This window comes from Schistocerca piceifrons, chromosome 2 (genome assembly GCF_021461385.2).
Source record: "Schistocerca piceifrons isolate TAMUIC-IGC-003096 chromosome 2, iqSchPice1.1, whole genome shotgun sequence".
Taxonomy (NCBI): Eukaryota; Metazoa; Arthropoda; class Insecta; order Orthoptera; family Acrididae; genus Schistocerca; species Schistocerca piceifrons.
Genome location: NC_060139.1, coordinates 359,722,130 through 359,743,312, shown reverse-complemented (window position 1 = coordinate 359,743,312; position 21,183 = coordinate 359,722,130). Strand labels below are relative to the sequence as shown.

Here is a 21,183-nt window from a genome sequence, read left to right as displayed (position 1 = left end):
ATTTAATTTTACTGCTCTTGAAACTAGAAAATATCGTCATATAATTGAAGAAGTTAGTCAATACACACTGTATGTACTCTAATCAGGTACATTAGGTTTTTTAAGATGTAAAAACACTATATTAGCAATTGACATTAATTGTTACCTATCTAGTGGAGTACTGACTGGCCAGTATTGACAGAATGATATCTAAGTTATATTAAATTTTACTGAATTAATATGGCATTTTCTTCCTTAAACGCACTAGCATCATATATTTTACACACACTTGATAGATTGACACATTAGGCTAACATTTTAGAATTCATAAAACAAGAAATAAATCATTTACATACAGTTAGTAAAGTACCATACTGCGAAGGACAACAGAATATTATGGCCTTGTAACAGATAAAAATAAAGAACGGTATTGATCGGCAGTGTGAAAATAACGTAACTCACTGTTTCCATGTCTTAATTTCTTGAATCACGTTTATTAAAACCTACGCCGTGTTCCATATTATAGATTCTCTGGCCAGTTAGTAATGCCATTTATCGTACACCAATAAACGGAAAATACCATTACGATCTACATGTCAAATCAAAATGTTCAAACGTGTGTGAATTCCTAAGGGCCCAAACTGCTGAGGTCCGGGCACTCCGCGCGGCTCTGTCAAAAAACTCATAGCATACTAGTATAAGTTTTGCATAATCCATTTTATTAGCGATTTGGCTTACAAGTGTGTTCTGTATTTATAGAAACACCTGTTAGTGAACAGGCACAGTGTCTGAAGATTATCCCAGCTATGCTTTCCAGATATTGTATAGCATTTTTGCAGTCTGACTAAAGCATAGCGTCCGACGTTATCACGACAGAAGATAAAGCGATTGACGATCAAAGCTCGCATAGATAGCAACTGTCCGATTGTTGGCAGTACCCTTCGTTTGCTTGCAAAAAACTACTTCCCCGAGGATTGTATCTATTACATTTCACCGTAAAAATATGAATATCTGTTCGAGAAAGGAGGCTCAGCAATGCGTAATAAAATCTTCTAACGCTTTATACCGTATTACAGAAGCTACTTCTCGTCGCCGTTACAAGCAAAACAGATTCACGTGTTGTGAAGTAAACGTGACACATTTATTGTCAATAGACAAGCAACCAAAACTCCGTGTGCTAGTGGAGACAGCACTGTATGTGTTGCAGTTTCAAGGGAAACAGTTGGAGCTACTCCTGTAATATTAAGAAATAAATGATGGAACACGGAATACAATCTTGCTGTTCATATTATTGCCGGGCTGGGTGGCCGAGCGGTTCTAGGAGCTACAGTCTGGAACCGCTCGACCGCTACGGTCGCAGGTTCGAATCCTGCCTCGGGCATGGATGAGTGCGATGTCCTTAGGTTAGTTAGGTTTAAGTAGTTCTAAGTTCTAGGGGACTGATGACCACAGGAGTTAAGTCCCATAGTGCTCAGAGCCATTTGAACCATTTTTTGTTCATGTTATTCTTTTTTCCCGAAAAAAAGGTACTAAAGACTAAGGAACAAATACGTCCTTCTGATATTTCACATGTTTCCCAGAAACGTCACTATGTGTTCTTTTTGTAATACCCGAGCGAAAATACATTACTGAACTCTCCAGTCAGTTGCTTGTGTCTATCAAGAGATCAGACAACGTTGGACAGCCTTGCAAGTTTTGCTGATCAGTGACGTAGGCCAATTAAGTCACATCTTACTGCTATTACTATTTATTATGCTGTATGTTTTAATTAAGTGACGAGTACACTGTTTCAGTTTTTGAACTGTTTTTAAAGCACTCACCGAAACGAACGCCGTCCCTTAAATCAATTCAATGTAAACACCGTACAAATGGCCGTTGAAGCATACAGCAGACAAAACGGTTTATATTTTTCTGTTTAATAGAAAGAAATTGTCCAAAAATGTGAGGATTCTTCCTCGATTGACATGTCAGAGATTCTATCAACTTCTGTGCGTTGGACCATTCATACTTTCAGACATGGAGGCGGGTAGGATGATTGGGTGTTTTACCAGTTAATAGGTTTCCAGTACCCTACGTCAATGGCTGGGTTATAATCATTAATTTACATGCTTTGTTTTTAAACATCTTTAATAAACTTCTCTAGGTAATTCTTACAATGAAAAGGAGGAAACTTTTGCCTACGAACAAATGAGTCAGAAATGAGGTACGCCCATTGGACAACATTTGGCATCATCCATCACTACGTACTATGATGTTACCTTTGTAGATAGCTGTATCATGTAAAATGTATTAAAACAAGCGGGTTTCTATACGTAATATGTAGACGGAACTTGTGTTCATTCACGGTAACACTGTATGGTGCACAGGAATAATTTCATAGTTCAATAGGGGCAGCCAGTAGTGAGAGATGAAATAGGATACGTAAATGATCGCATGTAAAACATGGTGTTTTATACAAATCAAGTACTTACGCTGGACAGAACTGGAGATGAACGCTTGCGAGCGATGCACATGTGACATTAGTTTTTTTTCGATCATGTCATTCCTGCCTATAAACAATTATGATAGCCACGTGCCGATAATGGTAGAGAACGTCATACTTTACGTCTGCTTTACCGTCTGCCCAGTCATTGCTCTCGCTCCCCCCCCCCCCCTCCCTCCCTCTTCTTTCCGGACAGTATAGGATCAATACACAACAAAAAAAAATCGTATCTATACTGCTACATAAAACAGCCAGCTTCTAAAAAACATTTTCTGGACAGGAAACCGATTTTTGGAACTATCTTCCTCAAAATCACATGAAAAAGTACACTTCTGTAACAATAACTGTCTCTTCCGTATACTTGTCCGAACTTGACTCACTAGTTGCACCCACCCCGCTCACCTTTCCCTTCCTCTTCGACAGTCGATCATTACACTCTTTCTGAAGAGTCACTGTCACTTCAGTCATCTTCTCTGTGATTATTCTTTCTGTTTCTGAAGATATTAAACAGGCCTTCAAGAGCGCTAAACTAGTTAATATTGTAGTTATTCTCAATGTCTTCTGTTATTAGTATTATTTGTTCTTGTTATTATTCATTGTTATTACTGATGTTGGTAATTATAATTATCGTCATGATAGCACCTCAGATGTATCTAACTGAAGTACAAGTGCGCATAGATATTGATAATGATTTGATACAAGTAGTTCTTTTGCCTATGTATGAAAGAGCCTAACTGCTAGATTGCGAAACAAAATAATAAATAAATAAAGAACAAGGCGACAAGTTGTTTGAACAGGGCCACACTAAAAGCTACAGGCGCGAAACAGCACACCTGTGTCGGCAGCATTTCCTCACAGACAGCGCCTCCCGTAGACTAGGTACTTGCAGCAGTGCGTTACTGCATTTGTGAAACTACCTGTGCAATAGAATGAGACTTTCACTGTGCAGCGGAGTGTGAGCTGATATGAAACTTCCTGGCAGATTAAAACTGTGTGCCGGACCGAGACTCGAACTCGGAACCTTTGCCTTTCGCAGGAGAGCTTCTGTGAAGTTTGGAAAGTAGGAGACGAGGTACTGGCGAAAGTAGAGTTGTGAGGACGAGGTGTGAGTCGTACTTGAGTAGCTCAGATGGTAGAGCACTTGCCCGCGAAAGGCAAAGGTCCCGAGTTCGAGTCTCGGTCCGGCACACAGTTTTAATCTGACAGGAAGTTTCGTAACTATGCACTACTTGTCCTAGTTTACGGTGGTAGAGCCTGCCCAGAACGAAAGTGTGGCATTGTGAAGTGTGTTACAAAGCGTGGACAACCATTCGAGTACGGGCATACGACAAGTGAGGCACAAAATGCTTGTTATACCAATACCTCCAGCAAAGGGAACAGAATTAATGGAGGCACATTTTCGACAGACTGTCGCAGTTCTGTCGCTAAATCCTTAAGAGGGGCAACATCATTCGTGTCATCCTTTTTGTTCAGCGACGAGGCCACTGCTGTGCAGGATGACATCATAAACTAGGGCAGGTTCTGCTCCCCGTGGTACGATTGTCGATAAACGTAACGCCGACTGTGTGGTGTGGTGTGGTGCTATCCAAATCATCTTGTCACCCCTTACAAGTTTCTCGGTGACCGAAAGGACCAGCTTCCTTGACTTGGTGGGCGCTCCGGGTGTGCTGCTGGAAGACGTACCCCTACCAATTCGCGTCACTATGTGGTTCACACATTAAGGGATCATAGCGCACATCTCTTGAAATGTACGACAGTTTTTAGACAATGGAACTGGATGCAGAGTTCCAGCGCAATGGTGAGATCCACTGGATCTTTGGCTGTGTGGGCACATGAAAAGTCTGGTCTAACGCTCTAAGGTCAACGACATAAACGGTCTATTACTCTCCATACACATTACTCGTGTTCAGCTGATGTACAGAACCCTGAAATCACCGAAAAGTTACACCGGTCAACGTTGATGCATGTATTGTTGCTCAAAGCGGACACTGTGAGCATCTGCTGTGACGTAGCAAGCGTTCGTCCGATAACACTGTATCATGTAATTCAGTAACACTGCTTTGTGCTTTTTCCGACATATTTCATAGGTACATTTAGTGTCATTTGGAACGGAGGAATCACGGATCGAAGATAATTCCAAATGTGCCAAAATCTATAGCATACACAGCCGCGAAGGTTCATATATCAACTCGATTGCCTCCCAATTCGTGAGATATGTCTTTGATATATCAAAATAGTCATCATTCCCATAGCAATATTTCTTATAAATATAAAATCTTAGTCATATGTCCTTTCAAACGTGCAGAATACTCGATGTTTCAATCCAAATGCTGGATCTTCTTCAGGAGTATTCTGGTGTCCCCAGGAGACTGATCACTATCTAAAAAGAGTGTTGCGTTCAGTTGTAAAACGCTTTTATACGTGGACACAACAATGTTTTTAGACAGTGATCAGTCTCCTGGGGACACCAGAAGAATCCTGAAGAAGATCGCAGCATAGAGCTGGAAACGTCAAGCTTTATACAAGTCTGAAGAGGAATTTGACATAGCCTAACTACATAGAAGATTTTACTGTCAATGACAGCGGTCGCGGAGCGTAGGAACTAGTACACTGCCTAGCAAAACAAGTGAAGCACCCAGATGGAAAGAGGAAGCGAAATAAAACTTCACGGGTTCAGAGGTCATGCGTTGTTATGTCAGCGATTTCGAAATCGAGTCACATTTACAAAGAACTTGGCAGGACGAATGCAGTTATCAGTATGAAGTTGCATCCCGTCTGACAGTTGCTTGCACTGATTCGGTGGGGAAGTGTGTCATAAGTCTTATCCCACGCTGAGGCAATATGGTCCACAACTGCTGTAATTGGTCCTTGATATGCTGGACACTGGCACTAGGACGTTGATGTCTGAGCTGCTTCCACACCTTATCAGGTACATATGAGGGGATATTGCTGGCAACGAGAGTTCCTCAACATAACACTGACAGTTTATATAGATACGTGTGATGTGTGGACGAGCATTATGCTGCTGAAAAAATGCACCACGATACTTACGCGTGAGAGGTAACACATGAGGTCGCAGGATGTCCGTGATGTACCATTGTGCCACCGGAGTTCCCTCAGTCCCAACCAGCCGTGACCCAAAATCCTACCCGATGGCTCCCCACATCATGACGCCTGAAGTAATCCCACTGTGTGTCTCCAAAACACTGGAAGAACGTGACCCCCCCCCCCCCCCCCAGGCCGCCATCATACTCTCCGATGATGGTCATCCGAGGTAGTGAAAAACCGCGATTCATCGGTTCACAAGCAGTCCACTGTTCTTGGTCGAGACACTACTCCAAACGCAGTCGTTTGTTCAGAAATGTTCAAATATGTGTGAAATCTTGCGGGACTTAACTGCTAAGGTCATCAGTCCCTAAGCTTACACACTATTTCACCTAAATTATCCTAAGGACAAACACACACACCCATGCCCGAGGGAGGACTCGAACCTCCGCCGGGACCAGCCGCACAGTCCATGATTGCAGCGCCTGAGACCGCTCGGCTAATCCCAGGAGGCGTAGCCGTTTGTCTTGTGCTGTTAGCGGTAGGTCTTACATGGACAGTAATTCTGTAGTTCAGCTGCTAATTTCCACCAATGCTATGGAATGGCACAGAACGTTGCACGAAGTCCATTACTTGTTCTCGGACGGTCGAGCAGATGTAAATGGGTTACGATACGTTTGGTGCGCAATACGGCGGTCCTCCATTGTGGTGGACAGACAGGATCGTCTGTAACCTTGACGGTGGGTATTCCTATCTTTACGTTCCCATGCAGTCAAATATGGCGCTAGTGTCACATCCAAATGCCCAACAAATGTGAGTACTGCACAATTCGAGCAATCGGAGATATGGAGACCCACAATGAGGTCCCTTTCTAAAACTGTCTCACACAAGTACTTGGCATCCTCATGCCCTTCACAATGATCACCGAAGAACCGACTCTGTTCACGGCCCTTATGCACCCTACCAGAGCTGAAACAGCACTAAACACGAACAACACTAATTCATTCTGGTGACCGTCCTACCTGCTACTGAGAATTGAAACTTTAGTCATTTACATAACCACCGACGTTTACCAAGTCATTCAGACATCCGACGCCCGCCCGGTTAGCCGACCGGTCTAACGCACGGCTTCCCGCGGTGGGAAGGATCGCCTGGTCCCCGGCACGAATCCGCCCAGAGAACTTGTATCGAAGTCCGGTGAGCCGGCCAGTCTGTGGATTGTCTTTAGGCGGTTTTCCATCTAGCTCGGCGAATGCGGGCTGGTTCCCCTCATTCTACCTCAGCTACACTATGTTGGTGATTGCTGCGCAAACAAGTTCTCCACGTTCGCGTACACCACCATTACTCTACCACACAAACATAGAGGTTACACGCGTCTGGTATGAGACATTCTCTGGGGGGATCCACCGGAGGCCGAACCGCACAATAACCCTGGGTTCGGTGTGATGAAGTGGAGTGCGGTAGTCATCGTGGGGTTGTGGAACACTGCGGCTGCGGCGGGGACGGAGCCTCTCCGTCGTTTCAAGGTCCCCGGTTAACATACAATACAATAGACATCTGACAGTGTCTTCAAGCTGAATCACTGTTTTATCAGGCAGTGTATTTCTTTATTTCTCTTTGTTTCTGGTGTGACATATCAGAGAAAGCTTAAGGGACGAAATGTGTGAACCTCTGAACATTACTGTAGATGAGCAGACCTCTTTATTAGGCTAGTGCGTAAATAGTGAGTCAGCTTGAAGTGTACAGTGCCTCGTCTTATGTTGACAGTGTATGTCTTCGTTGGAAAGCACATGGCGCTAATGGACTTCGTCAAATGCCTGCAGCGTCGTCATCTTCTCGACTCTGGTGACTACATCGTCATCTCTGTGGACGATGAGATATATGACCCTAGCAAGAAGCTTAACGTGTTGCACAGAGGTAAGTAATGATACGTTTGCAAAGCATACGCTGAGGCCTGCCACATCTCATGTCCTCAGTTTCTCAATTACACTCTGTGCATCAGCAATGAAACGGGAAGCATATACATGGACTGGACAAAAATACGGAAAACTGCGAGAAATACTTGCTTGACTATAAATGCAGATGCTTGCCAAGCCTATAGGTTGCGCTGTTGTATTTGACCACGAACGGTACCTATGCTATGTCCTCAGTATGTTGCAAGCGTCATTAACGGTCAGAACAGTGTTGTGAGTGCATTATGTCGGAGCTAAGTGACTTCTAATGTGGGCAAATTGTTGGTGATTGTATAGTTGGTGCGTCTGTGACCAAGGAAAGCGAAGTGTTTGATGTTTCAAGAGGCACCGTATCGCATATTTATACCGCATACAAAGAAAGTGGAAAAACAACATCCGCCCCATCAAAACGCGTAAAAAGTGTGTTTTGAGATATCGTGACGATTGGTCATTGAAAAGGATTGGGACGAAAAGTAAAACGACTGCAACTGGAAAATTCATTGCAGAACTGAATGTCGCAGTCGCGATCCCTGTCAGCATCAAACAACACGAAGGAACTGTCAGAAGCAGGGAATTGCAGGGTGAGCTAGAATTGCAAACCACTCAGATGCCCGTAGCAGGAAAGCGCGATGCTGAAGCCATAAAGCCTGAACTTTGAAGCAATGGAAGAAAGTCGTTTGTCGGATTAGTGTTGGTGCACGCTGTTTCCAAATTCTTGCACAAGCTGTGTTCCAGTAGTGAAACATAAAAGGGCTGGAGAGGGGGAGAAGGGGGGGGGTGGGGGTTCGGTGATGATTTGGGTAGCCATATCGCGATATTCCACAGGCCCCATTCGTGCTCTACATGGTTGCATTACAGTCAAGGATTATATGGCCATTTTGGCTGATTTGGTTCATCCCATGGAACAAGGTTTGTTCCGCAGTGGTGATGATGTGCTCCAAGACGACAGGGCCGCTGTTCACACAGTCTGCATCATCCAGGCCTGGTTAAGTGAGCACGAGGATTAATTAATTGTTGCATCTCCCCTGGCCACCTGAGCCACCAGATCTCAGTGCTTTTGAGCCTTTGTGGTCTAGTTTGTAGAGAAGGGTAAGTGATAGCTATCCACCTCTATCATTGTTACCTGAACTTGCCACTACTTTACAAGAAGAATGGCATAAGATTCCCTTGAAAACCGTACACGACCTGTAGTTATCCATTCCGAGATGCCCGAAAGCTGTATCGAAGCCAAAGTGTTTCCCGCACCGTTTTGGGCATGGTAATGTGTTGTGTTTTTGGTGTTTCCGTATTTTTTTCCAATCCCCGTAAACATTACCAAAGAAACGAAGCCGAACCACGAAGTTCATCGTCGTATTACCGAAAACTTGCTGTAAATGAGCCTGCTTTCTGACATTTAAATGCAAGGAAAGATAATTAAAAGTCTGAAGGAAGCCTCATTCCATTATTGTGGTACCTATAGAGCTTGGAGTGACCTTTTCATCCTACAGACGAAAATTTAAAACAAAGTGTATAAGTTCAGAATTTTGAGAATGCACATAAACTTGTAGTAGCAGTAAAGATAGTAGTAGTAGTAGTAGTTGTTGTTGTTGTTGTTGGTGGTGGTGGTGGTGGTGGTGGTGGTGAAGTTTATTCATCCAAAAATTACTTTTAAAACCATTCATAGTTGGGAAAAGTGTCTCGCACTGCAGGATTAATTTTGTAGAGAAGGATCAACGCCGCCAGCGAAGCTTCACGATCGCAGTTTGATTTTTTCGAGGTGATAAATAAACTTTTATAACCACGGCGGTAAGTGAATGATTCACTATTTTATGTGACTGTAACGGCTACTACTGCTGTGACATCAGCAACTGAATGAAATTAAATTTTGTGAGTCAGATTGACAAATTAAAAAAAAAACTTAATCTCTTTTGCTGCTGTCTGTTGTCTCGGTACTCGCACGCGTCTACTTGAAGTAGTAATGACTATGTTCGCATGTCAAGACACAGCATAAGCATTGTATACTTTGTGCATATAGCTCACAGAGCATCCCCAGCCACTTTTGGGGAACATTTTGCATAGCTGAGTGGTACAGTACCTTTCAGATCTCTTTCTCCTTCGTTAGTTAGTTTTTAACATCACCAAATAACTTCAGTGACGTTGAATTCGCAGTAAGATACGCGCATTGTCCATTATGGGCAATACATTCTCCAAAAGCAATGCTTGTAACATGAATGGTGTCCCACATGGTGCATTATACTTGATCTTGAAAAAAATGTGTGTATGGCCTTTTTGACTGGCAGTCCCCTAGTGAGGAGTTCAGTCACCTGGATGCAAGTCTTTTTATTCGACGCCACTCCGGTGAGTTGCGCGGCGACGAGCTCGTGATGACAGGCGACGCACAGAACCAGTCCCGAATGGAGAAAATCTCGAGCTGCGTCTGGAATCGAAGCCAGCGACCCATGATCGAGAGAGTCAGCAATGTTAGCCACAAGTCCACGAGCTGCTGACGCTGGCATGGTAAATTTGGCATAAGAGTAGGCATTATATGGGACCTCCATACCATTGAACACCAACCATAGAATAATGTATTTCATAGACAAATTTATAATTGTGTGATACAGGGCTAGATCTATTACAATCGTACCTCTATAAGGAAAATTTTTAATAAAATGACGGAACGATGCTTTGCAGGATTTTGCGTTCGCTTTCATCCTATAGAAGACAAACCAGTATTTCGCACAAACCATTTTTCTTCGCAAAGTGGCATGTCATAACTCTCTTCCCATGATGTCTTGTTTCTGTCGTTTCCGGCCCACTCGTCGAATATGGAGTGCCTAGAAAGCTGTTTTCTCGGATAACTAGACAGCAATTCAAGCAAATCGTATTAATGGAGTTTATTACAGTAAATTGAATTGACAATATTTAACTTAGCGGAGTTACATTGAGGTGTCGCATGCAAATGGCACATGCAAATAATGTCGTTCGACATATACTATTTCCATGCAAGCAAATAATACTGTTCACAAGTCACGGCTCGTCTTCTAGTGCGGCCGCGGCTAACGCGGAACGGCGCTTATATTCTCTTCGTATAGGGGCCGCTCCTGTCGTGACGCGGTCCTAGTCAGCGTATTATTGGCTGACGTGCCGGCACTTGATGTTACGTCGGAACAGTTTCAATTCCACCATTCTAGTCATTTCACCCGTGCACACTTCCTATATGACAATTAGATCCACTTGTTGATGGTACAAGCATCTTTTATCCCTGACATTCAAATTTTCTGGAATAATTAGCACCGCGGCAGCATTAGCAACGTTTAATAAATAGTCCATGTAATACCTTACTTCCTGGAAGAGCTCATCCCTTGTTCTTCTGTTCTATTTTCTTCAGTCAGTAATAGTATTGACAATCATCGTAATAATAATGCGTCAAAGGAGTGTTTCACTCGCGCCGAGAAAAATTTTGCTAGTTTTTCCGTATTATGACTCCCCCGCAAGAATTCTTTCAATACATACTTAAGTCACCTACCAGAACTCCTTTTTTGGTGATTAGAGGGGAATCTACGGGTTATCGTAGAGCTGACAGGTACACATATTTTATAAAGGAGACTATATAATTGTTTCATTTACGTGTGCAAATACGATCTACCTCAATTAAGAGGGTAGTTTGATAAGTCTGATAAATTTCCACGAAAGCAATATGAACAGTTTCGTTGCGCCTTCGTTGTTGGTAAGCGTGATTATTCGAAGGGTTGTGTAAGAAATTTCATCAATCTACAGCATACAGTTCATTGCTGCCTGTCGCCTGAATTGGTCAGTGTGTCGACGGCGACTGAAAATGGAGAAAATCCAGTCGTGCAGGTATTAAACATTTTCATTTGAAGATTTGGACTGCCACACAAATCAAAACAGAATCGGATGTAGTTCACGCGGACTCTGCACCATCATTGAAGACCATTTACGTTTAGACCAATGAATTTAAATGCGGTCAGACAAGCACCGAAGAGACTGTTCCAGCCGTCCCATTGAGGTCACCACAAAGGAAACCATTGACAAAATCCGTGATATGGTAATGCAAGATTGCCGAATAAAACTTCGTGAGATTTCTGAGACTGTAGACATCTCAAAGGAATGAGTGCATAATCTCCTGCACTGAGAATTGTCTATGTAGAAGCTGTGTGGAAGGTGTGTGCCGCATTGCTCACAGCAGACCAAAAGTGCATCCAGCAATGTTCAGTCGCAATGTCCGGCGATGTATAGTCGCGGTCTGCAAGACTTTTTGTGCCGATTTATGATTGTTGATGAAATGTGGATCCATCATTACAAACCAGAGTCAAAACGGCAGTCTAAATAATGGACAACGGTGGTGAAAATGCACTGATGACGTTAAAGAACTTTTCTCAGCTGGTAAAGTGATGGCCACTGTTGTTTCGGATTTCCAAGGAATAATCCCCACGGATTGCTTGAAAATAGACAGAATCATAACTTAACCCTATTATGCTTCATTTCTGTATAGTTTGAAACTTGCGTTGGCTGAAAAGAGACGAAAGTCAGCATGCGAAAAATGCTGCATCAGCAGGATAATTAACCATCCCGCTCATCAACAGTAACGATAGCAAATGTGCACGAAATGGGCTTTAAATTGGTTCCCCATCCACCCTATTCACCAGACTTAGCCCCAAGTACCTTCGCCTTGTTTCCTGACATGAAACTATGGCTTTCTGGGAAGAAATTTTCATCAAATGAGGAATTAATAGTTGCGTTCAACAAGCTTTTTGCAGTTTGACAGAACCTATTTTTCCGATGGGATGAAAAAGCTGGAGGAACACTGGCCAATTGTATTTACCTCAAAGGAAACTATGTTGAGAAGTAAGGTCAGTTGTTTATGAAACAAACATTGTTCTTTTTTTTTGCCAAACTTGTGAAACTAAACCTCATAGATACCGAAGTTAACACTTCCATTTATTTATTGCACAAGAACCAAACATTGGACTGATATTATACATATGTCATTTTGAAGAGAAACACTGGAAGTTTTTTTCATTTATACCGTCACAAGGTAGTTTGTTAATTTGCTCATAGTCAGCACTAGTCGCGAACATGTCGAGTTCTGGTGCGGAGCGAGCTTTCTGTGTGTTGGAGTTCGACAAAAACAAGTGTGCTACAGCTGTTCAACGAAAGTTTAGAAACAAGTGCGGTAAGAAGCCACCAACAAGGAAGGCCATTTAACACTGGCACAACAAATTCATTAAGACAGGTAGCCTGTGCCCGGTAAAGTGAAGCGGACGTCCCAGTGTGAGTGAAGTGAATGTGGAGCGCATACAAGAGACATTCATAAGAAGTCCAAAGAAATCGGTGCGTCGTGCATCTTGTGAACTCGAAATGGCTCCAATGACAGGGTGGGAAGTCCTGCGACAGAAGCTGTCTATGAAATCATTCAAATTGGAGCTAGTGCAGAAGCTCAGAGACGACGACAAAAACAAGCGTTTTGAGTTTTGTTTGCAGTTCCAAAAGTTGAATGAGGATGGGGATGGCATTGTTGATTGCTTAATTTTTAGCAACGAAGTCACTTTTCACACTAATGGGAAAGTGAACAGGTATAATTGTCGAATTGGGGGTACAAAAGATCCACACGAATGCACTGAATCTGAGCATAATTCCCCGAAGGTAAATGTTTTTTGTGCCTTGTCACGTCGAAAAATGTGCGGGTCATTCTTCTTCGCCAAGAGCACTGTCACTAGATATTCCTATTTGGACATGTTGCAGCAATGGCTGATGCCTGAAATGCAATCGGACCCTCCGCCCATCTTTCCACAGGATGGGGCTCCACTCCATTTTTATCGTGAAGTTCGTGGGTACCTGAACACGGAGCTGCTACTTCGATGGATCGGCCGTGCTACAGAAGGGGACGGCTGTTTCATGATATGGCCTCCCCGATCACCAGATCTCACTCCGTATGACTTTTTCTGTGGGGACACATTAAACATCTCGTGTATGTACCGTTTCTACCACGTGATGAAGCAGAGCTCTGGGAGAGAATACGGAAAGCGACTGCCACAGTCGGCGATCCCATGCTGGGACAGATATGGCAAGAATTCGATTACCGTATTGACGTCTGCCAGGTCACTCATGGTTTACATACCGAATGTTTGTAAAAAAAGTTTTGAGTTTCTCTTCAAAATGCAATATGTATGACATCTGTACAATGGCGTAAACGCATACAGTTGGAAGTATACACGATACCGGGAGCAAAAAAGTCTCAGTAAACATAGGATCGAAAATGCATACCTTAAGAGCTACGAGCGATTTTTCATCTATGACACTGTGAAACAAATCTCTTCTACTGCAAGTTCTTTGCTTTCCATATTTTGGGAAGTGGTAGTACGGATCAAAATAAGAAAAAATGTCCAGCAAACATGTGCTCTAAAACGCATACCGTAAACGTCACGAGAATATGATCATTAGAAGAGTTGTGTTTCAAAGTAGCAAAGATGAACAAGTGCTTAAGGAATGCATTTTAGAGCACTTGTTTACTGGACCTTTTTTCTTGTTTTAGTCCATACTATCAGCTCCCAAATAAGGAAAGCAAAGAACTTGCAGCAGAAGAGGTTTTTTCACAATATCGAAGATGAAAAATTGCTCGTAGCTCTTAAGGTATGCATTTTCGACAGTGTGTTTGAGGTGAAAATCGTAGAGGGAGACCAAGAGATGAATACAGTAAACAGACTCCGAAGGCTGTAGGCTGCAGTAGTTACTCGGAGATGAGACTTGCACAGGATAGAGTAGCATGGAGAGCTGCATCAAACCAGTCTTTTACTCACATTAGTATGTTACAACACTGCCGCAAATCTACTCCGATGTTAGATGAGAGGCTGCAAGCCCCCTTTGAAAGGGAACAAAACACAGCTTGTGTGTCCTGTACTCGAATATTTCTCGATTGTGAGAGTTTGTTATAACATAGGTCTATAAGCAACTAAAGACTTGTTTACCAACTCACAACAGGTGTTTTCCAAAACTGGACCCGCAGGGCGAGTTTTGTTTCCTTTGAGAGGCAGCCTGCTGTCTCAAACGTAGACAGGCACATAATTTAGGGAAGGTCATTGAAAAGCGCACAACGTAGGAGGTGTGGGTTACCACTTGTGACGAAAAACTTTTGCCAGGCAACTGAACTGCATGAACTGTCACGTAGAGATCTTGTTGATAAGTAAATAAGATGCACAAATATAAACATTAAAGTAATACTACTTCACGTTATTGGAAAATAGAAGCAAATAAGGCAAATAGTTGTCTTTGTGTCATTTTAATAAATGTGTAACATGTCGATGCCTCGAGATTACGTTTGATTCTTTGATCAGGATTCGCTTTATACTTTCTGAACACAGTGCGTAAACATTCTCGAGTCTCCTGCAATTAAATGTCTATGAGCGTACAGGAAAGCATGTGGCACTGTTGATGATCTGTCCGTCGGAAGGGGACGTCAAGATGGGTCCCCTTGCTGATATCCGAGGAGGAGGATACGTCACAACACCAGTTTCACCCTCTCCCATGCGTCATCATCGTCCGGCACAAACATGACACCACACTACACACACCCTTGCAGTCACCCACACTTACCAGATACACTTAAACACACAATTCTCACACTTCGTGAAGGAAAGTCGCGGTAATGCGCGAAGGACCGAGAAACCTTCCCAGTTATGGAGCTGAAACTGTCCTTCGTGTTCTTCCAGTCAACAGTGACATACGACTTTACTTTTCTTAGAGTCCTTCCCGAGCTACGCTTGTATAGGACCGCAATCTTACAGCTGCACCTAGTCGGCGGTATAATGCGGCCGTCGGAATTTACTGTAGAAGATATTAATTCATTGAAAATATGACCGTGAAGACATCGGACTACCCGATACCTAATTATAACTAAAATTCAGTACATTCGGTATTACTATTCCACTTTTATTTTTACGTACTGAGACTTGGTAATTACCACAAATCAAAACAGCTATGACACATGGAAGGTTGACATGAGGAGATAACGTGTTACATCGAATCATAGGATCAGATAATTGTCTGGTAACGTATAACTACAGGAATGGGGATCATTCACATCATCATGCACGTACATTAAAATTCTATCCATGGACTAATCACTATAGCTACTCGTATACATACTGTATAAATAATACAGTGCAGTTCCTAAACTGAATAATTTACTGCAGTTGCGGAAACAGCATGCCCTAATGAAACTTTTTAAGTACTGAAATAACTTTAATGAAGGGTGTTGATGGAGGATCACAGATGGCCTTGGAAGCTCCTGGATTTCACACCTACAGGAAAGAGACCGCCAGGGAGACTCAAGAAGCGTTGGAGGGATGGACTCCATGAAGATTTAAACCAAGTGTCAATAGATGTGGACGAATGGCGGATAGCAGCAATGGACAGAATACAGTGGAAGAGGAAACTTGTAGATGCGTGCGGTCCACTGGGCCTGATCACGTAGTAGTAGTTGAAAAAAGTTTACACTGTGTTTACTCCTCTAGTTTCAGAATGTGAACTTAAACCGTTAGTGAGAAACTTCACTTTAAAGTAAACATCACCTACTTCGACTGACGCTGTGACGTCGCCCCTCAGTGGCAGGTAAATAATTTACATATCCTTCCTCGTTTATTTTTCTTCTTTATTGTATTTCAATTCCCCATCGGGGTGGGCTGGCAGCAGCATATGCGCTGCTCTTCAGCCGAAAGACATAGAACATACAATAGAAGACATTTAAAAATAACATAAAGGAGAAAAGATGGTGGACATAGATATAAAAAACGGGGGCAACATTATGGAAGACAATAGACAAAAAGGGGCGACTGTAAAATGGAGATAAAAACCGTAAAAAAGTAGCGCACACAAAAAACCACACACTGGGACAATTAAAAGAACACAAGGCGAAGTATGACCGGAGCATAAAAGCATCGACGGACGGCGTAGCACATATTCCTCCGTATGTATTGCGCTGATAATCACAGATCGCTCACACTAACAAACACAGACTAGTACTGTCAAAGTTATTACGATAAAGGAAGTCTCTGCTTAGCTAATGCAGTTTCTCGTACAATGACAATAAATGTTTTACACACTTTGTTTCTTTTTAATACACTTTCTACCTGTCAGTACAGTTTAAAGTAATTGATTACACAAGCAATAAATATTGACTGCAAACACTAAAGTACACAGACAGAAATGACGATATTTATGCAAACAGATCCTTAGGCTACTAACAGATGGCGATACTGATGACAGTCTCAGAACAGTGATACATACTTTGAAATATTTCGTATCGTTTTATGACTGAAATTAAAGAAACCTAGAAATGAAAATAATGCTTTGAAAATTATGTTCCGCAAGTGAGTGCCTTTAAGTGCATGTTACTGTCTTGAAATAACTGTGTCGTTACAAAGGGATGAGATTTTCCGAAAATTATGGTTACTTATGGACAGTGTGTAACTGGAAACTGTAGATACCTGCAAAAGATATGCTGCTGTATTGCTCGTCTGTTCTGTGCCGTTTAACTGCTATCTTATTTGTACTGTTTTCCGCGGTATGGTTGGGTTAGCTCTAAATCTATTATGTTCAACAATTCATTTTCTTCCTCAGTGTTCTAGAGTGCAGAGTATCAATAACAGTTCCATTACTAGAGTCTACTTGCTCTGTTGCTTAGAACTTTCGTGTTGTGTCATGAGATTGGAGTGACGCAGCTGCCGCTCTGTAATGTTCCAGTCTACTTAGACCCGTACCTGGAGGGCGACGCCGACAACGCTTTCGACGTGACGGACGTCCCCGCTCTACGCTCGGTGCTGAAGCTGTCTCCCTACTACCCCAAAAGCAGTCGCTACGAGTGAGTAACCCCTTCCGCTGACGCCTCTCTCCTGTAACCGAATGGCACAACAAATGGCATTACTTAACACACACGTGTTGTGAAGCAGGGCACTCTGAGCAACACATAACGTCGTCAAAGCGTTAGCTTGCTGAACGGTAGAAAAGGGGCGCTATTATATAACGATACACTGTAACTAAACCAAACTAAACTCCTTCCGAACAGGTCCACGAAGGCCCAACTGTACTGACCGACTGTCGTGTCATCTTCAGTCAATAGACGTCACTGGATGCGGATCTGAAGGGGCACGTGGTCTGCACACCGCTCTCACGGCCGTTGTCAGGCTTCGTGACCGGAGACCCTACTTCTCAGTCAAGTAGCTCCTCACTTGACCTCACAGGGGCTGAGTGCACCCCAACAGCCCTCGGCAGCCCGTACGGTCACCTAACCAAGTGCTAGTCAAGCCCGGCATCGCTTAACGTCGGTGATCTGACAGGAGCCGGTGTTACCACTGCAGCAAGGCCGTTGGCATATAGTCATACACTATCTGGTGAAAAGTACCCGGACATCACTGTATAATGCGGAATTGATCGCTAGATGTCACGAGAAGTGGAAGTATCAATTTAAAACGAGGTGGGGACTAAGGTGTTGTCAGCAAAGAAATAGAGAGCTCAGAGGCTTCGAATGTCGACTAGTCATTCGGTGTCAACTGTGTAACAAATCCATGAAGGATTTTTCAGTCCTTATAAAGCTGCCCAAGTCGACTATTAGTAAAGTGATTGTGAAAAGGATACGGACAGGGGTCCAAGTCGACTGTTAGTGATGTGATTGTGAAATGGAAACGGACAGGGACCGTCGAACATTGCAAAGGGTGGTTGTAAAAAATCACATGAAATAAGTGGAAGAGATCGGTCGTGAGTTCCATAGTACTACAGTCAGTCTAGCTAGCACAATGATTGAACGTGCGGAGTTAAAAAGAACCGGGTACAATGGACGAGCAACTCTTCGCAAGCTACACATTTCTGTACTCAATGTTAAGCTACGCTTGAGGTGGCGTAAAAAGCAACTGCACTGGACAGTGGATGACTGGAGACGAGTGGTGACTCGCGCTATACTCCGTGGTAATCTGATGGAAAGAGCTGAGTTTGGCGAATGCCTGGAGAACGTCACCTGCCATCATGCGTAGAGACAAAGTACTGAGGAGGTAGTATTGCTGTGTGGGTTTTCTTCGTGGTTACAGTTAGTTTTCTTATTACACTTAAGAAAACGCTGAATGCGGAAGGATCTGAACACATTTGCCAGCTTTGTGTACTGTGTACAGTAGAAAAACAGTTCAGAGACGAAGAGTGTACCAGCATCTCAGTGCACCTTGTCATAAATCAGCAACTGAGAGGCAGTGGTTTGTGGATGTTAACATTTCTGTAATGAATTGGCCTGTCCAGTGTCCCGACCTGAACCAAATGGAAGACTTTTGGGAAGACTTAGAACTTCGACTTCGCTCCAGGTCCCAGCACCTAACATCACTAGCTTCTCTGGTTTCCGCTAGTGAGGAAGAATGGGCTGCCATTGCTCCACAGACTTCAGACAGCTTACTAAAAGTGTATCCAACAGAGTTCAACCTGTCGTAAAGGAGATGGGGTGACATACTCTATATTAATGTCCACTAATTGATGTCCGGATACTATTGATCAGATAGTATATTTACTCTGGAGTGAACGTACCTGGGCTCAGAATTTTGTGCGACTTTTGCATGTTAATCACATCAGATCTTCTTGTGGTGTAAATGGATGAACTCTTAACACCTTGCAGAGCAAATAAGTATTATCTCTTACGATCTAACACGTTGTCCGAACTTAGTGACAAGCCTGCAGATGTTGATGTGAATTAACTGCACTGAGTGTGTTTATACGAGAAACACTTGGTTCTCAATGACTCGTTACAGAGTGATATTTTAATCTGAATTTTAAAATTTTCGCTGCGAATTAAATGTTCGAACAAATTTCGAGCTTGCAGCTGGTCGTCGTTTAATTCATCGCACGACATTTCGAATGGGCACCTGCCAGACGTCTTTAAATGAGCCATCGAAGACCGACGAAGATCTACTCTTTTCCGCCTCATATAGCTCGTTGTGAGAATTCTGCGCATGAGTCATAATTCACCGTGAGAGGCGGACGACACTTCCCGGCGGCAGTACCCTCGCTGCGGGAACCGCGGAACTCAGCTGTTCTTTGCGTATCGCTCGCCGCGGCCGTTGGCGCACTCTGCCGCCTTCGATTACAACAAATCGTGCAGATGATGGTGTTCCAAGCACTGTCTAACTGGTAGCCGCTATCACGGTTTATCAGATTTTCTGCCAGGCGTATTTCCACGGATACTTTAATAACGGAGTCCCAGAAAGATATTGTGTGGTCAGAATCTATCATACTCCATTGAATGTCCAGCGGAAAAGTGCTCGGCAGTAGCAGACTTGCTTCGCTGCAAAAGGCGAATGTAACGTTGATGTTCAGTGCAGCGTTCTTTTACAATGTGTGTGGTCTGTCCTATGTACGCCATACCACACTGACACCGATCCCAAGAGGTTTGAAATCTTAGATGGTGGACAAAAAATCACTTGCACCAGAAATTTACAGAGGTTTCTTGCTATTTTATACGAAATGTGGCAAACCATTTTATGGAGGATTTCCAGAAGAGAGCGCTTGGATCAGGTGCTCTTAAACCAACAGTACTTTTGGAGGTATGTGGACGATACTTTCATAGTGTGGCCTCATAGAGAAGATAAATTGATGGAGTTGCTTCACCACCTTAACTCCATTGATAACAACATTCGGTTCTCTATGCATCGGAGCGTGGAATGTCAGATCCCTTAATCGGGCAGGTAGGTTAGAAAATTTAAAAAGGGAAATGGATAGGTTGAAGTTAGATATAGTGGGAATTAGTGAAGTCCGGTGGCAGGAGGAACAAGACTTCTGGTCAGGTGACTACAGGGTTATAAACACAAAATCAAATAGGGGTAATGCAGGAGTAGGTTTAATAATGAATAGGAAAATAGGAATGCGGGTAAGCTACTACAAACAGCATAGTGAACGCATTATTGTGGCCAAGATAGATACGAAGCCCACACCTACTACAGTAGTACAAGTTTATATGCCAACTAGCTCTGCAGATGACGAAGAAATTGAAGAAATGTATGATGAAATAAAAGAAATTATTCAGATTGTGAAGGGAGACGAAAATTTAATAGTCATGGGTGACTGGAATTCGAGTGTAGGAAAAGGGAGAGAAGGATTGGGGGACAGAAATGAAAGCGGAAGCCGCCTGGTAGAATTTTGCACAGAGCACAACATAATCATAACTAACACTTGGTTTAAGAATCATGAAAGAAGGTTGTATACATGGAAGAACCCTGGAGATACTAAAACGTATCAGATAGATTATATAATGGTAAGACAGAGATTTAGGAACCAGGTTTTAAATTGTAAGACATTTCCAGGGGCAGATGTGGACTCTGACCACAATCTATTGGTTATGACCTGTAGATTAAAACTGAAGAAACTGCAAAAAGGTGGGAATTTAAGGAGATGGGACCTGGATAAACTAAAAGAACCAGAGGTTGTACAGAGATTCAGGGAGAGCATAAGGGAGCAATTGACAGGAATGGGGGAAATAAATACAGTAGAAGAAGAATGGGTAGCTTTGAGGGATGAAGTAGTGAAGGCAGCAGAGGATCAAGTAGGTAAAAAGACGAGGGCTAGTAGAAATCCTTGGGTAACAGAAGAAATATTGAATTTAATTGATGAAAGGCGAAAATATAAAAATGCAGTAAGTGAAACAGGCAAAAAGGAATACAAACGTCTCAAAAATGAGATCGACAGGAAGTGCAAAATGGCTAA

At 43.0% G+C, this 21,183-nt stretch overlaps 1 protein-coding gene across 1 annotated transcript in view; it reads left to right on the top strand.

The window, feature by feature from the left end:
- Positions 1 to 21,183, top strand: part of LOC124775383 (guanylate cyclase 32E) — a 509,109-nt gene that overhangs the window by 72,545 nt on the left and 415,381 nt on the right. Inside the window, exons 4-5 of the mRNA XM_047250218.1 lie at positions 7,274 to 7,423; positions 17,197 to 17,314. Of these exons, the coding sequence (XP_047106174.1) occupies positions 7,274 to 7,423; positions 17,197 to 17,314 (268 nt within the window). The remainder of the gene's footprint in view (positions 1 to 7,273; positions 7,424 to 17,196; positions 17,315 to 21,183) is intronic.